The sequence below is a fragment of the Oncorhynchus gorbuscha genome, linkage group LG09 (genome assembly GCF_021184085.1).
Source record: "Oncorhynchus gorbuscha isolate QuinsamMale2020 ecotype Even-year linkage group LG09, OgorEven_v1.0, whole genome shotgun sequence".
Taxonomy (NCBI): Eukaryota; Metazoa; Chordata; class Actinopteri; order Salmoniformes; family Salmonidae; genus Oncorhynchus; species Oncorhynchus gorbuscha.
In genome coordinates, this window is record NC_060181.1 from 34694589 (window position 1) to 34712614 (window position 18026).

The window sequence follows — 18026 nt, forward strand, 5'->3', positions numbered from 1 at the left end:
CTGGAACAATGGAGATCCCTAAACTATGGGTGAATGATCTGTCTATGAAATTCCCAGCCGCGCCTGAATCGACAAACGCCTTATGCTGGGAAAAGTAACATGCAAAAACAGGTGTGCAACAGAGGGCTCTGGGTGAGAATGATGACGGCTCACGTTGGGTGATGCCAGAGTGCCCTGCCTGCTGCCTCGACCCCCAGAGGAACCACCCCGACACCGACTGGCAGTGTGACCTCTGCTGCCACAGATGGTGTACGTGAAGGAACCTCCTCCGGTCTCCCTGAGCACAGCACCTCCCAGCTCCATGGATATTGGAGCAGTAGTGCTGGGGGATGGAACCGACAGATCTCGATCTGGATGTCCGCGGATAGCCAGCGGGTTATCCAGCCGAATGGACAGGTCCACCAGCTGGTCAAAGGTGAGGGTGGTGTCCCTGAAGGCCAACTCCCGAAGGACGTCCTCGCGCAAACTGCAGCGATAGTGGTCGATCAGACGATGGACCTGTCGTTCCATCCCGGCGGCCAGGGTCTGAAAGTCCATTGCGAACTCCTTGGTGCTCCCTGTACCCTGCCTCAGGTGGAAGAGACATTCACCGCTCTACCGTTGGTCGCATGGTCGAAGACGGCCCAGAAGCGGCGGGTGAAATCCTCAAAGTGGTCCAGCGCCGTATCTCCTCTATACACAGCGTTGGCCCACTCCAGAGCTTTCCCCGAGAGGCACGAGACGAGGGTGCACAGCCTCTCACTGCCCGAGAGAGCCGGATGAACGGTCGCCAGGTATAAATCCAGCTGCAGCAGGAAACCCTGGCAGCGTGCGGCCGTCATACTCCCTTGGAAGTGCGAGACGAATCCCACTGGAACTGGGTGCTGAAGGAGTGAGTAGTGGAGACCCCTGTTGTGCTGGTGGGGGCGCTGGAGGGACTCTGTCTCTCCCAGTGGTCCATCGTCTGGACGACGCGATCCATGGCGGCGCCGAAATGACGCCCCACAACATTAAGTACATATTAAACTTTTAAGAAAACATATTTTCCCACCTCCAGGCATCAAATGTCAATTTTTATCTGATATGGACTACATGTATCTTCAACCCTGTCACAGGCGATATGGAAGTTCTCTGAATATGATTATAAAAGATAATGCTACCTAATGCTCATGTGTCCCCCAAACCAATTGTATTATTATAAATAGAAAATATTGCTATATTAAACCCTGAAATAGACACATTGTGTCAGCGGGCTTATTTAAATAAAAAAATGCTTTCAATTCAGAATTTTAACAAATATAGTCTTCTTGGGATTGTCCTTAACAATTCACACTGAGCTCAGAAAACATTAAATTCATGTTTATTAATTTTTGCTATTTATTTAAAAAATATTGTCATGTGACAGGGTTGAGACTAGGGTGACAGGGTTGAATACTGTAACGGGGTTGAAGAGACACATCACTTTACATATAAACTAGTTTAGTTTGCTATCAAAATCCATCCAAGATTTATTAACCAAACTGCAGTAAATATGGAAACAAATCAGGCATTAGGGGAATTAAAAACATTCAACAGGTTTCATCAGAAAAGTTCAATGTGTCATCAAACTGTAGGGACATTTTCCAAGGGCATTTAGAATGCTAGAACAGCACTAGTGTCAGCATGACTATCCTTCCCCTCAGGAGCACAATATTCGTTCATTCATGGTTTTCTTGCTGAGTGTCTGGCCCACACATCTCTCTCAACCTCTATGTGGCGGGATGTCAAACGCTGTGGGGGTGGAATCATCTCAAGGACTTAATCAAACTGATACCTGTGGATGTCGTCTCGAGAAGGCCAGAAAAATCTGCTTGGTCCTTCATGATGCATACATTTCACTTGTACACTAATTGTTATCCGTGCTGAGGATGATGCTTGGATAAAGGTCATCCTCGTATTCCACTACACACTGCCCAAGAAAACATGGATTTTGTCCACAGGTTGCGGTTTTTCCTCATTGGCTAGCTATTCTGTAGCAGCCAGGACCTTCTGCCTGAAACTGAAGTGCTGTGTGTTAAATCACTGATATTTGTCTTTTTCCCTGCCTCAACATTTCATCTCTGACGCTCTCTCTCAAGGTATTGTTCTCTTTTTTTTCTGGTTCAGCATTTCGACATGCTTGACACTGTCTTTGTTTTCCTGCTGCTGATGTGGGTGCCATCATTTCCTAGATGTTTCAATGGATAATGTTAAATAAAAGATTCTTAGAATATATTAACATATACACTACAATCCTTGAGTAATTTAGGATCTAGAGTGACTTAAAAGAACAACTGAAGTTAAGAACCACTAGGCTACCTGCCTTAAAATATATGTTTTTGTCACGCCCTGGACTTATTAGTATTCTGTGTTTTCGTTAGTATTTTGGTGAGGGCAGGGTGTGACATGGCGATTTATGTGGTTTGTTTTGTCTGGGGTTGTTTGTAGGTATGGGATTGTGTTTAGAGTAGTACTCAAGGTAAGTCTATGGTTGCCTAGAGTGGTTCTCAATCAGAGGCAGGTGTTTATCGTTGTCTCTGATTGGGAACCATATTTAGGCAGCCATATTCTTTAGGTCTCTTGTGGGTGATTGTTTCTGTGTTTGTGGCACCAGATAGGACTGTTTTGGTTTTTTCACTGTTCTTGTTTTGTAGATTGTTGTACTTTCATCTTTATTAAAGATGCACAAAACTAACCACGCTGCACTTTGGTCCGCCTCTCTTTCCCCAGAAGAAATCCATTACAGTTTTGCTCACATGGAACACTTACAGCATGTTTCATAAGTGAATATAAACAATATACAATGTATAATATATTGAATAATTAATTTGTTTAGATTCAATATTCATAAATTAAGTAAATAACTCAACCCTGTCACAGGTTTACAACCCCGTTACAATGAAATATGATGGGGTTGAGTGTGACAGGGTTGAGTTTTTTGGCTCAAAATGGGCTTTGCTCCTCATGTGGTGATGGACAGGAGACCACACGGTGTGCATGAAATTAAAAGATTGTAAATGTTTATGGGTTAACTGACTTGCCTAGTAAAATAAAGATAAAATGTAAAAAATTAAAATAAAGGGATACCGGAGTGGGATGTGCGTGTGCACTGTGTTATGAATAAGAATATTTTTGTGCGTAAGCGCTTTATGTGTTTCGTCCGTATGGCACCTTTTGACGGGAATCCTTTGCACAGTTGAATAAATGAGGCCCCAGGTGAATTCAAATCTGGACATTGAAGCTAGTTCCACTGCTGATTTTCATTATTCCCCTCTAGGGAATAAAATAATTATTTAGACCTGGGAAACAGGTGATGAAATTCATTCTCAGGTAGAACAGAAAAACAGCAGTACTCCAGACATAGACTTAGGTAGGTTTAACCTCTTGAAGCTAGGGGGAACTATTTTTATGTTTGGATAAATAACGTTCCCAAAGTAAACGGCCTATTGACAGATTAGGATGGAAAACACTCTAAAGTTTCAAACTGTCAAAATTTTGAGGATTGATTATAAAAACCGTTTGACTTTTTCTGTGGACATTTCTGTGGAATTTTTGTCTGTGTTGTCGTGACCGCTCTTTCCGGTGGATTCCTGGACATAACGCACCAAACTAACGGAGGTATTTGGATATAAAAAATATATTTATGGAACAAAAGAAACATTTGTTGTCTAACTGGGAGTCTCGTGAGTGAAAGCTTCCGAAGATCATCAAAGGTAAACGATTAATTTGATTGCTTTTCTGATTTTCGAGAGCGAGAGGAGCGAGGAGCGAGAGGAAAAATGACTGCCTCTGTCTTTTACGCAAGAATCACTCTGAGAGCCCTCAGCTGGCCACTGACGCAATGTAGTCGTTTATGCTCATTCTTCAAAATAAAGGCCTGAAACTACGTCTAAAGGCTGTAGACACCTCAGCGAAGCCACAGAAAAAGGAATCTGGTTGATATCCCTTTCAATGGGCAATAGGGATGCATAGAAAGACAGGGGTTTCAAAATAAGAGTCACTTCCTGATTGGATTTTTCTCAGGATTTCACCTGCAATATAAGTTATGTTATACTCACAGACAATATTTTTACAGTTTTGGAAACTTTAGAGTGTTTTCTATCCTAATCTGTCAATTATATGCATTTCTAGCATCTGGTCCTGAGAAATAGGCAGTTTCCTTTGGGACGTTATTTTTCCAAAATTAAAAATAGTGCCCCCTAGTTTCAAGAGGTTAACAAAATGCTAAGCTGTGTTTTCCTATATTGCACTTGTGATTTCATGAATATGAATATTTTCTAGTAATATTATTTGACTGTGGCACTATGCTATTCTGTGTTGCTGTTGACAATTATACCGTATCCAGGATGGGTGGTTCAGAGAGTTTAACTTCAGATCTAGACTTAGGTAGGTTTAACCCCAGATCTAGACCTAGGTATGTTTAACTTCAGATCTAGACCTAGGTAGGTTTAACTTCAGATCTAGACCTAGGTAGGTTTAACTTCAGATCTAGACCTAGGTAGGTTTAACTTCAGATTGTGGCCGAGGTATGTTTAACTTCAGATTAATGCACGGTGTCAGTGCAAATGGAGATTTCCGGCTTTCCCTGAAGCAACCTCAGGCCATAAGCACCTGCACATAGCTCATCTAATTAGTCAAGGGCTCCACAGTCTAGAAGTCAATAATCTGAAATGTTTTAGAAATCCATTTTTAATCGTGGATTAATTATGCTTCCAAGCACAACGGTGCAGGAACCCTACTGTTTTGGTATTGGTTAGTCTTATTATTCTAGTAGATTGGTAAAACATAAATGGTAGAACCCATCAAGAGTTACTGAGAATGTTCATGGGAGACAGACACAAATGTGTGTTCAGAAATAATTTGAAGTAGCTGTGTTATAAACAGGATAATCAACTCTGGCCTGTGAAATTCTACAGTAATAATCAACTGTATGGAGGTATAATGGTGTTGTGTCAGGTCGGCATCTCAGCCCTGCGTTGCTGATTATTTCCTTAGAACGCAACAGCCCAAAGTTTATTAAATTCCTTACAAACCTGTCTATCAAACCTATGTTTTCTTTCTATCCAGAGAACACCCACATAAGCTGTCAAAATGAACACACAGACTTTGAGAGCAAATTTTAATCTTGGGTATGTTCTGTTTGTTTTTACAATAAAAATAGTAATTAAGGACTATTTTTGTAGTGTAATTGAAAACATATCATGACATTTTGGACAATGTAATAGTGAGACATTATGCAAAAACACATTTGTGTCAGAGTAAATGGCAGGCAAATTCTTTAAACGACTCTTAAAGAATAAAGAGATCCAAACTAGGCTGATCAGGCACGGGTGTTGTTATCACATTTATACAACGGGTTACCAACATATTCAAATAAATATTGACATTTTTATTTAAAAAAATGTTTTGATTAATTTATTCATACTATTTCTTCCATCCTCAATATATAGTCCCGACACAAATCTAGGGTTGCTAGAGATAGATACAGAACAAAAATAATTAACGACTTTGTTCTGTATCTATGGACGTGACCCAGTCGTTCGTTCTAAATATTCCATTGCCATACTGGCTGGCAACGTTCTTATCCCTTGCTTGCTAGCTATCCAACTATGGCTAACCTACAGTCATGTCAAGAATAACAGCCAGAATAACAGCAAAGTAGCTGCATTTGTTATGGGTGTAAAATGGCACAGTGATGCCATCTGTTGGTAAATGTTAATTACTGCAACTCCAGTGTTTTTACCAGTGTGCTTGAGATACCTGGATGTATTGCAATGTACAGTACTGAACAAGACTGGTTTCTCGCATCAATGCCTCTGTCGCATCATTCAACATTTAAAAATGGTGTCAGAAGTGGGTTAAACCTACCTAGGTCTAGATATGAAGTTAACTAACCATGATTTCTGCAAATTAAGAGTCACCTGTTCTGGTTTACAAAATAATGCTAATTTCAGTGAAATTTAGTCGGAATTGACCTTAGCTAGAATGAGTTTGCTAGTTAGTAGTTAGCTTCAGTGATGTTAGCACCGGTTAGACATGGCAGCGAACATTCCCCCTCATGCTGTTATGAAACTCAGTGGAGATTGAAGCACGAACTGTGATACGTTTAGAGGTGAATGGGAGGACTATGCACTAGCCACGGAACATCTGGAAAAGGAAATTGAGGTAGTGGCTGCCACTTTAAGGACTATAATGGGAACGGAATGCAGACACGCATACAAACACAACCTGAACCTAACAGCAGCTTAGCAAGGTAACAGAACAGCTACTCTTGTAATAGTGCCTGTGTGTAGCTGGGTGTAACTGTGTGTAACATAATTTACTCAAATATTCACAAATACAAAGCAATAAATCGAGCCCACAATAGCGGACCGTATTACAAACAAACAATCACTCACAAACAACGTTTTAAAGTGTGCTTCGGAGCTCTGCGAGATTTCTGTGATTTTCTGAAATAACACACACTCACTAAACCCTCCGTAAATAAGTCAGTTCTTAACATAAAGACTTGGACAGTGACTTGCTGGTGACTATTGTCCATTTGCAATATGTTTAAACAGTGAGGTACCATCACCAAAGTGACATTCTGAAATCAACCCTAACGAGCGATGTAGAGGAACCAGAATCACTGCCCAGCCATCCCGAATTCATCGGACCAGTCAATTTTGCATTCCTGCAGGATTTTTAAGCATGCCAAATTTGTGATGGTAAATGACCATTGAAACATATTGCAAATGGACGTGCATTTGCAAAATGATTCAATAGTGAAAAAACATCACCAAATGGACATGATGTAATCAACACAACGAGTGATGGGAATGAACAACTATCACTTCCCGGCCATCCTGTGTTCATCTGTTCAGTCAATTTAGCATTTCTGCAGGATTTTTGAGCATGACAAATTCATGATGGTACATTGCAAATGGACATAACATCATGATTTGGCATTTTCAAATCTTTCATATTGCATTTGGACATTTCTTATGGCATTTGGCCAAAAAAAAGTGACTTTTGACTTCCTATGAAATCATATTGCAAATGGACAAAACACATGCCTTATGCACAAGTTAAAAAATAAAAATAATATGATAATAAAAGTTGACAAAAGTATATTCTACAGTTCTTACACATGATTAATTGACAAAAAAAATCTAAACAATTTCGAAAAACGGTCAGAAAGCACTTTAACGGTTCCTCCGATATGGATAAAAATACTCTAAAATTAAAGCTGACAGTCTGCACTTCACCATCATTGTTATTCTACCCTTTCAAAGTCAAAGTGCTAGAGTACAGAACCAAAATAACAATAAAAATGGTCACTCTTCAATGAATTATGGTGCTCACTGTATATCAACCTTTGAAAGATCAACAACCACATCAAACGCAACTACTTTCAGTACAGGAACTGAAGGGCCGACAACACCAAATGCTGCTTTAGTTCTCATAACTGGTTCAACAACTTCCTCCAGTGTATAAAGTACTCTGACATCTACATTTTCTTATGGGATAACAGCAGCTCCAACAAAAACAATGTTTCCTATCACCACAACAAATATTACAACTGTTACAACAATAACAAAGTTTGTAACAGTTATCACACCATCACTGAACATGACAACCACAAGAACACATTCACTATCAAGTACTGGAGGTGTAACCTTCCGGACTGAAATTCCAACCTCAACTAAATCAGCTACGATGCCTTACAACCATTACAAAATCTCCAACAACAATTTATGACAAAACCACTAACTGCAGAATCGCCTGTAACCACACTAGAGTCTGCAAGTCCAGTCACTAGGTAAACAAGATGAAAACAATTATAAGCATGAATTCATATTAATAGGGTAGAGATGGTGAGCTGGTGAAGATGGATGATTTTCCTTGCTGTTCTGGTAGTTAGGTTCTGGTGTTGGAAGGTTGTCATAAAATCATTGCAAATATATATATATTTTTTAACAATCTCAAATTGACGTCCTCCATTTTTTGAAGATTTGGGACAGTGATGGTTTACATTACACTGATGTTCCATCTCAAAACTCATGTCCCCGCAGAGGATGTTGTCGTTAACACAATCAAGAGGCAACTCGTCACTCAATTAAGGACCCTAAGGATTTTCAAAATGTATATAAAGTGCATTCGTGAAATTATTCAGACTTCGTGGCCAAAATTGAGGATGACACATATTTATTTCCACAACGTTTGCTGCTTCAGTGTCTTTAGATATTTTTGACAGATGTTACTATGGAATGCTGAAGTATAATTACAAGCACTTCATAAGTATCAAAGGCTTTTATTGACAATTACATGAAGTTGATGCAGAGTCAATATTTGCAGTGTTGACCCTTCTTTTTCAAGACCTCTGAAATTCGCCCTGGCATGCTGTCAATTAACTTCTGGGCCACATCCTGACCGATGGCAGCCAATTCTTGCATAATCAATGCTTGAAGTTTGTCAGAATTTGTGGATTTTTGTTTGGCCACCCGCCTCTTGAGGATTGACCACAAGTTCTCAATGGGATTAAGGTCTGGGGAGTATCCTGGCCATGGACCCAAAATATCGATGTTTTGTTCCCCGAGCCGCTTAATTATCACCTTTTCCTTATGGCAAGGTGCTCCATCATACTGGAAAAGGCATTGTTCGTCACCAAACTGTTCCTGGATGGTTGGGAGATGATGCTCTCGGAGGATATGTTGGTACCATTCTTTATTCATGGCTGTGTTCTTAGGCAAAATTGTGAGTGAGACCATTCCCTTGGCTGAGAAACAACCCCACACATGAATGGTCTCATGATGCTTTACTGTTGGCATGACACAGGACTGATAGTAGCGCTCACCTTGTCTTCTGACGGCAAGCTTTTTTCCAGATGCCCCAAAGGGGATTCATCAGAGAAAATGACTTTACCCCAGTCCTCAGCAGTCCAATCTCTGTACCTTTTGCAGAATATCAGTCTGTCCCTGATGTTTTTCCTGGAGAGAAGTGGCTTCTTTGCTGCCCTTCTTGACACCAGGCCATCCTCCAAAAGTCTTTGCCTCACTGTGCGTGCAGATGCACTCACACCTGCCTGCTGCCATTCCTGAGCAAGCTCTGTACTGGTGGTGCCCCGATCCCGCAGCTGAATCAACTTTAGGAGACGGTCCTTGCGCTTGCTTGACTTTCTTGGGCTCCCTGAAGCCTTCTTCAAAACAATTGAACCGCTCTCCTTGAAGTTCTTGATGATCCGATAAATGGTTGATTTAGGTGCAATCTTACTGACAGCAATATCCTTGCCTGTGAAGCCCTTTTTGTGCAAAGCAATGATGACGGCACGTGTTTCCTTGCAGGTAGCCATGATTAACAGAGGAAGAACATTGATTCCAAGCACCACCCTCCTTTTGAAGATTCCAGTCTGTTATTCGATCTCAATAAGCATGACAGAGTGATCTCCAGCCTTGTCCCCGTCAACACTCACACCTGTGTTAACGAGAGAATCGCTGGCATGATGTCAGCTGGTCCTTTGGCGGCAAGGCTGAAATGCATTGGAAATGTTTTTGGGGGATTCAGTTCATTTGCATGGCAAAGAGCGACTTTGCAATTAATTTGCAATTCATCTGATCACTCTTCATAACATTCTGGAGTATATGCAAACTGCCATCATACAAACTGAGGCAACAGATTTTGTGAAAATGTATATTTGTGTCATTCTGAACTTTTAGTCACGACTGTATAAAATAAAAAAGATCACATTTGCATAAGTATTCAGACCCTTTGCTTTGAGACTCAAAATTGAGTTCAGGTGCATCCTGTTTCCATTGATCATCCTTGCGATGTTTCTACAACTTGATTAGAGACAACCTGTGGGAAATGCAATTGATTGGACAAGATTTGGAAAGGCACACATACCTGTCTATATAAGGTTCCACAGTTTACAATGCAAAAACTAAACCATGAGGTCGAAGGAATTCTCCTTAGCGCTCTTAGACAGGATTGTGTCGAGGGACAGATCTGGGGAAGGGTACTAAAACATTTATGCAGCATTGAAGGTCCCCAAGAACACAGTGGCCTCTATCATTCTTAAATTGAAGAAGTTTGGAACCACCAAGACTCTACCTAGATCTGGCCGCTCAGCCAAACAGCAATCGGAGGAGAAGGGCCTTGGTCAGGGAGGTGACCAAGAACCCGATGGTCACTCTGACAGAGCTCTAGAGTTCCTCTGTGGAGATGGTAGAAACTTCCAGAAGGACAAGCATCTCTTCAGCATTCCACCAATCAGGTCTTTATGTTAGCGAGGCCAGACAGAAGCCACACCGCAGTAAAAGGCACATGACAGCACGCTTGGAGTTTACCAAAAGGCACCAAAAGACTTTCAGACCATGAGAAACAAGATTCTCTGGCAACATCGTTACAGTGAAGCATGGTGGTGGCAGCATCATGCTGTGGGGATATTCATCAGCAGTAGAGACTGGGAAACTAATCAGGATTGAGGCAAAGATGAACAGAGCAAAGTGCAGGGAGATCCTTGATGAAAACCTGCTTCAGAGCTCTCAGGACCTCAGACTGGGGTCAAGGTTCACAACGACCCTAAGAACACAGCTAAGACAACGCAGGAGTGGATTCGTGACATGTCTGAATGTCCTTGTGTGGCCCAGCCAGAGACCGGACTTGAATCTGATTGAACATCTCTGGAGAGACCTGAAAATTTGTGCAGCAACGCTTCCCATCCAACCTGACAGCGCTTGAGAGGATCTGCAGAGAAGAATGGGAGAAACTCCCCAATACAGATGTGCCAAGCTTTTAGCGTCATACCTAAGAAAATTTGAGGCTGTAATTGCTGCCAAAGGTGCTTTGTGAAAGTACTTTGTAAATGGTCTGAATACTTGTGTAAATGTTTCTAAAATTCACATTTTGCTTTGTCATTATGGGGTAATGTGTGTAGAATGATGATAAAAACTGTAACCTAACAGAATGTTGAAAAAGTCAAGGGGTCTGAATACTTTCCGAAGGCAGTGTACATTATATGTGGTGAAAACCAAACACTGCATTCTACAGTAAGAACCTCATACCAACAGTCAAGCATGGTGGTGGTATGGTGGTGGTGTGATTGTTTAGGGATGCTTTGCTGCCTTAGGACCGAGACGACTAGCGTTAATAGAAGGAACCATGAATTCTGCTCTGTATCATATCATTCTGCAGGAGAATGTCAGGCCATCTGTCTGTGAGCTGAAACTGAAGCGTAGCTGGGTCATGCAAGCAAGGCCATTCTCCAAAACACACAATCAAATCTAAATGAAAATGGCTAAAAAGCAACTAATTTGAATATTGGAATGGCCGAGTACAAGTTCAGACCTTTTCCCAATTGAAATATTGTGCCAGTTCTTGAAATGAGCAGTTCATTCTTGAAAACCTTCAAATGTCACTGAGCTGCAGCAGCAAAATTCCTCTAAAGCGACGTGAGAGACTGATCAACAACTACAGGAAGCGTTTTGTTGGAGTCATTCCAGATGAAGGAGGGGCACAACCAGTTATTGAGTGTAAGGGGTCAATTACATTTTTACACAGGGGCGTTGGGTGTTGCATAACTTTGTTTATGAAATAAATGAATTAAGTATGTAATTGTTGTGTTATTTTTTCCATCGGGTTCCCTTGATCTAATATTAGGTTTTGGTTGAAGATCTGATAACATTCAATATCAAAAATATGCATGGCACTGTACAGACAATCCCGGACAGTGAAAGCTTTGGGATGGCGCTATCCCTTGCATTCACCTGTCTAATCACGTTAGGATCATTGTGTATTATTACTATTCAGAGGGAGGTAAGAAAGGTATGCCGCTCTAAAGCACTCAAACCTAATATTCGAACTGGGCTGCCTGTGTAAACGCAAACATAGTGTCGGGTTATAGATTATTTACTCCAGATGTCACCGTTGACTTTGTGAGAACGTATATTCTGATGGAGAGTAACGTTGTTCCAATTGGTAGAAAGGTGCAACCAATTGCAAATACTTCCTATATATACCTAGGAGAGACATCAGCTGTCATACCGTTTCAGCATTCGGCGAGGCATTGTATGAAACCATGACTTGGCAAAGGAGCGCACTGCTTTTTTTCCCGGTTTGGCTTTGCTTTGCATTGCTTGCAGCGGGATGGGAGCGCGTTTCCGAAGAGGCAACCTTTGCCCACCACAACCTTGACACAGAGGAGAATTATACCAAAGACAAGGCTGTAGTGCAACTTGGAGACCCCGACAATGTCGATCTTAACGCCGACCGTGGATTCCAGGAGCAATTCGAGGAGGTATCAGATGCAAAACAGTGGGTATCCGTTACCGAAGCTGCCCCAGTCAGTTTAGCGGTTCTGTGCGGTGAGGATGAGTTTAAAGTAACACTGCCAGCTGGTCCAATGAGTGAAGTCAAGATTTTGGGTAAGTTATTTATACGTTTGAAGATCATCAAATGCAATTTGGCTACTTTGCTCACTTTTTAAATTTCCCTACAGGACCCAACAGTATGCTCTCTGTTCTTGACGCCCCGGAATCCTGTGGATACTCCTTAAATCGAGGACAATATCAGAACGCCTTAACTGTCCGCTTTTCAGGCTGCCTCATTAGTCGTCAGGTAGGGTTTTTGCCTTTCCAGTTTTAAATGATACATTTAATGGTGTAAATGTGTCATTGGAATGATTGTACATTTCTTGCCACACTGACTCTGCAGGCTGGGCGGTACACCTTGATGGTGTTGTATGTCAATGAAGCTGGCATAATGGATGTTTCTACAGTGTCCTGTGCGGCTAGCCCCAAATCCTCGTTGTCCTCGACCGTCCACCTGCCCCTCTCTAATGGTCTTCGCAATGCCCATGGTGGGCCTCCTTCAAAGTGTCTTAATCCCACCCTTCGCAATCCCAGCGCTCAAAATACCACCAAATATCCTGGTGAGTCTCATGAAACGTTTATTCTATTTCTTTGGATAAGCATCAATATTTGCTGTTATTGTGGTCTGAGGCAGTCGGTAAAGGAGCATTTTGTGAAATGTTTAACAATGCTTCTAAGAACGTTCTAAAGATTAACTTGGTCTTGATATGCTTTTTGGAGACCTGGTCATTTTGACCATTTCAGAGGTACCATTGAAACTGGTATCTACTCCAGTGCTCAGATGGACTTCTATCCACTGGTCATTGAGTTTACAGTTATTAGTGAACAAACATAAATGCACCGACTTTACTGAGTTACAGTTCATATGGTGATCAGTCAATTGAAATTGATATACTTTAGGTCCTAGTCTATGGATTGCACGTGACTGGGCAGGGGCACAGCCAATGGGAGGGTATAGGCCCACTGGTTGGGCCTGGCTCTCCAGTGACTCTGAGGAAGGTTTTTCCCCACCAGGGCTTTATTACAAATACTCCTTACTTTCATCAGCTATCTGGGTGGCTGGTCTCATACGATCCCACAGGTAAAGAAGCTGGATGTGGAGGTCCTGGGCTGGCATGGTTAAACCTGGTCTGCGGTTGTGATGCTGGTTTGCACACTGCCTAATTCTTTTAAAATGGAGGTGGCTTATGATAGAGTAATGAACATTTCTGCAGTCAGCATGCCAATTGCATGCTCCCTGAACATGAGACATCTGTGGCATTGTGTTGTGACAGAACTGCAAATTTTATTGTACCCAGCACCTGTGTATTGATCATGCTATTTAATGAATCAAATGTATTTATATAGCCCTTTGTACATCATCTGATATATCAAAGTGCTGTACAGAAACCCAGCCTAAAACCCCAAGCAGCAAGCAATGCAGGTGTAGCAGCACAGTGGCTAGAGAAAAACTCCCTAGAAAGGCCAAAGCCTGGCTACTCTCTAGGTTATGTGGGGTGGCTAGTCCTCTTCTGGCTGTGCCGGGTGGAGATTATAACAGAACATGGCCAAGATGTTCATAAATGACCAGCATGGTCAAATAATAATAATCACAGGCAGAACCGTTGCAAGTGGAGCAGCAGCACGGCCAGGTGGACTGGGGACAGCAAGGAGTCATCATGTCAGGTAGTCCTGGGGTGTGGTCCTATGACTCAGGTCCTGAGAAAGAGAGCATACTTAAATTCACACAGGACACCGGATAGGACAGAAGTACTGCAGATATAGCAAACTGACCCTAGCCCTCGACAAACACTACTGCAGCATAAATACTGGAGGCTGAGACAGGAAGGGTCAGGAGACACTGGTCCCATCCGATGACACCCCCGGACAGGGCCAAACTGGAAGGATATAACCCTACCCACTTTGCCAAAGCACAGTCCCCACACCACGAGGGATATCTTCAACCACCAACTTACCATCCTGAGACAAGGCCCAGTATAGGCCACAAAGATCTCTGCCACGGCACAATCCAATAAGCTTCTTGCTGTGCCTCAGGTGGATGAAATATCTTGGCAAAGGATAAATCATGACTAACAGGGATGTAAAACACAATTGTGCACAGAAGTAGCTTTCGTCACAAATGGAACAATTGTGTGTGCTTTCAGCTCATGAAACACGGGACTGACACCACATGTAACTTTTTTTCTGAAGTATAATTAATTGGCTACTGATCCTCACTTCCAATGTTTTTTGTATTTCCGGCTGCAGTATTCCCCAGAACCAGCACTTGGCTTGTGGTTTCACTGGAATCTCGTCTTCCAAGTGTTTGGTGATGGGTTGCTGTGTGGATTCGGCAACTTCCGCCTGCTTCTACCCAATGGATGGTAAATACTCTTTCACGGGGCAAGATGTTTGGCTTTGAATAGTGAGGACTGATGTGTACCGCTCTCCCTCCCCAGAGTGCACTGCAGACCATCAGTTTATCTTTGCCGTTCACCATAACCTCACTACTTTCTCTGTGACTCCCACCAAACCTGTGGTTGCTGGGAAGTCTCGCTGTGGCCCAGTCATTGTCACTGATAAGTTTGTCGTCTTCAAGTTCTCAGTCACTGAATGTGGAACTCGCTCATATGTAAGTGGACAAGAATATTACGGCTTCTGGAATCGTCCTGGTGCGGTTCTTGTTGATCCACACAGTTACTTTATTGTTTTGATCTTAATTAGGAAGTTGGCAATACCGTGATCTACACAGCAGAGGTACAGACGGCCGTTCGAACCCTTAACCTGAAGTATGGCATAATATCCAGAGACAACCCCCGCAGGTAATTCAGATGTCACATTTTGTTTTTTGCAAAATGTAACATTGCTTATTGGACAGGTTCTTCAGTTTGGTGTTTAATGAACATCTCAATGTCTACACCTTGTAGATTTCTGTCTTTGCTATATGCCTCTGTCCTAGTGTTCCTATATATTGAGCTGATTCACCAGTTAATTAGCTCTAAGTGTATAACTTCAAACATTGCTGTTGCAAATGCCACGAATACTTGGCACTTTCAGAATGTAATTTTAATCTCACTAATTGAGGAATCATTAAATGCACCTGCTGAGATTGACTAGTACCCCCCCCCCCCCTATGTTCGTCTCCAGAGTCATGGTTGAGTGCCGCTACCCTAAAACGCTGGGTACCGTGCCGTCAGTGGCGAGTGTGGGCTACATGGTGAAAAGCCCCAGTGTAACATTCCCTTCAAAGGTGACATCCAAGGGACTGTTTGGTGTCGAACTCAGGATTGCTGAAGGTATTTGGCTGACATGTAAACACGCAATGGCCAGAACATAATGGTTGCGGATACTTTACATTGCTGACAAGCCCAATGCTTAAATTGCTCTTTTACCTCCCCCACTAGACAAAACCTATACCAAGTACCTCAAACGGCACCATCAGCCCCTGCGTCTCTTCCTGGGTAAACTTGTGTATCTAGAAGTTCGTCTGACTTCTCCAAATCCAGAGGCGACACTTTTGGTCAACTACTGTCTTGCTTATCCCCGCTCTGCCAAGAATGTTCTGGTGCTCATTCACGAAGGGTAAGCACTGCAATGACTTGGTGTGACTGATTTGCCTAACGTACTGTAGATTACATATTGGTGGGCCACCTTGTTCTTGAACAGCCATTGGCTTTTATTAGAGGCTGAGATGGATGGACTCCAATGTTCTCTTAATTTTGGCAATGAGTCCCTTTATGTACTTACCCAGAGTCAGGTCAATTTGTGGCTCCGTTTGTCTGTATGCAGTTGAAGGAATTTTCTAACCAGCTTTGGCACAATGAAGACTAGGTATCTGCTAGCTTTGGCTAATGACACTACCAATCACTTCCTTCATATTGGCCATAGGGGCAGACAAATGGTATTTAAGTTCATCTCTATCAAAAGTAGATAAAGGGCCTCATTGCCAAAATCCTAAAGGATCCCTTTGTGTTTTAACTTTGCCCTTTCCGTAGCCAAAGCATGACAGCCATTTTGTGACAACTCCTTATACCAAGGGTATTCAAATCTTACCCTATGAGTTCCAGAGCCTTCTAGTTTGAGGGCCTTGCGCTGCCAAGAGGAAGTTGTCTTTGAGTTCTCTATCAATTTCTCACTTCCAGGTGTGCCAACCCTCAGGACCCCAATGTCTCCATCCTTAAATTCAGCAACCTGCCCCAGAACCGCCACCAGCGTCGCTTCATGGTCCAAGCATTCCAGTTCATGGATCAACAGACCAACAAGTATCTGGATGAGGAGGTGAGGAAGCAGAATATGGACTGGGATTCACACCTTGATTGGTGAATGAGGCTTTCAAAAAGCTCTTTCTATTGTGTGCAACTTTTATATTTTTGAGCTGCACAAAGTCAAACATGCTTAGTTGGTATTGAATCTCACTTCATTCCTCCTCAACAGATCTACTTCATGTGCTCTACTGAAGTGTGTATGCCCACAGAAAAAACTTGTGAAGAGCGCTGTTTTGATGGAATTAGTAGGTGAGGAAGACTGGGGACTTGCATCTTGATTCCCTGGATTGGTGTATTGTCACATGGTGACTGATGTACCAGAAAAGTGAACTGTAGTTGGCCTTCATTTCTTTACATTTTGTCACATTAATTGTGTAGTTAGTATTTAATCTCACTTAATTTCTCCCCACCAGATCTACTACATGTGCTCTAAATAAAATAACTGAGAAGAGTGCTGCTTTAAATAAAAGGTGAGTCTTGCATATCTTTTGTTCCCAGATTTGAAAGTAACTTGCTTAAATAGGAGCACTTCTAGCTTTCACACCTATTTTGTTTTTCCAGGTCTGACAATCTACAGGGTGACACATCTGATGCTTGAACATGCTAAAGAAATGTGGTAATTTGACTAATGCATATTAAATATTTTTTTAAATCTTGCCTATTTAACTGAGTTGTATTTATTGTAATGAGACTTAGGTCTGCTTTTTAACCTATTTTGTGAAATTGTACACTAACAGTTTCTGGTATACTGGTTTGCTCTGCAGCGTACCTGACTTGGGCCACGTAACTAATTACTGTGGCCTCTACACCTTTGTAATTGTCAGCTTTGGTAAAATTGTGTGTATGGCAGGTGTCTTCACAAATTGATGTTTTGTGGTGACTTGGCTGTTTGGTGACAGACTCATGTGTGCATTTTGATGCAGCCTAGAGGGATTTGTCTGTTTTCAAGGACATTATACCAAGGCACTGTCAACAATGTTAATCATTCCCGGTCTGGGTTTTCTGTGCTAAGTGACTCTCTAGATACGGTTTCCTAAAAGCGGCTTAAGACTAAATTCACATTAACCATAGGATACTAATACATTTAGCCTTAAGATGTTTTGGGGAAACAAAGACCTGTGCAAGGCGGTGCCTCCCGTCAGCTCATGTTCATTTAACTTCAGTAGCTTTTGACAGCCCTTCCTGGACTTGGGTGTAGTCATTATATAAAGACCTGAGCAAACAGTTGTTTAGCAACAAACCATTTACTCAATGTATAACATTAGCAAATAACCATCTATTGGACATTCAGGGGTGTATTCACTAGGAGGGGCTAAACTGACTGTCGAATTGACAATTCTGGTTCTAACTTTCAGGTTGAGTAAACATTAGTTTTGGGATGCTATTGTCTCAAGGAAGACACCCCTCCCCATTTACCCCTGGTGACATTGCGTCACAC

General features: G+C 42.1%; 1 protein-coding gene across 1 annotated transcript; it reads left to right on the top strand.

The window, feature by feature from the left end:
* The first annotated feature begins 2945 nt into the window (after positions 1-2945).
* Positions 2946-17245, top strand: LOC124044367 (zona pellucida sperm-binding protein 4-like). The gene is made up of 13 exons (XM_046364020.1): positions 2946-2988; positions 12117-12338; positions 12473-12591; positions 12879-12904; positions 14592-14707; positions 14783-14955; positions 15048-15145; positions 15471-15619; positions 15728-15905; positions 16466-16601; positions 16758-16837; positions 17002-17058; positions 17150-17245. Exons 1-13 carry the CDS (start codon positions 2946-2948, stop codon positions 17184-17186), a joined length of 1434 nt encoding a protein of 477 aa, XP_046219976.1. The 3' UTR covers positions 17187-17245.
* The last annotated feature ends 781 nt before the right edge of the window (positions 17246-18026 follow it).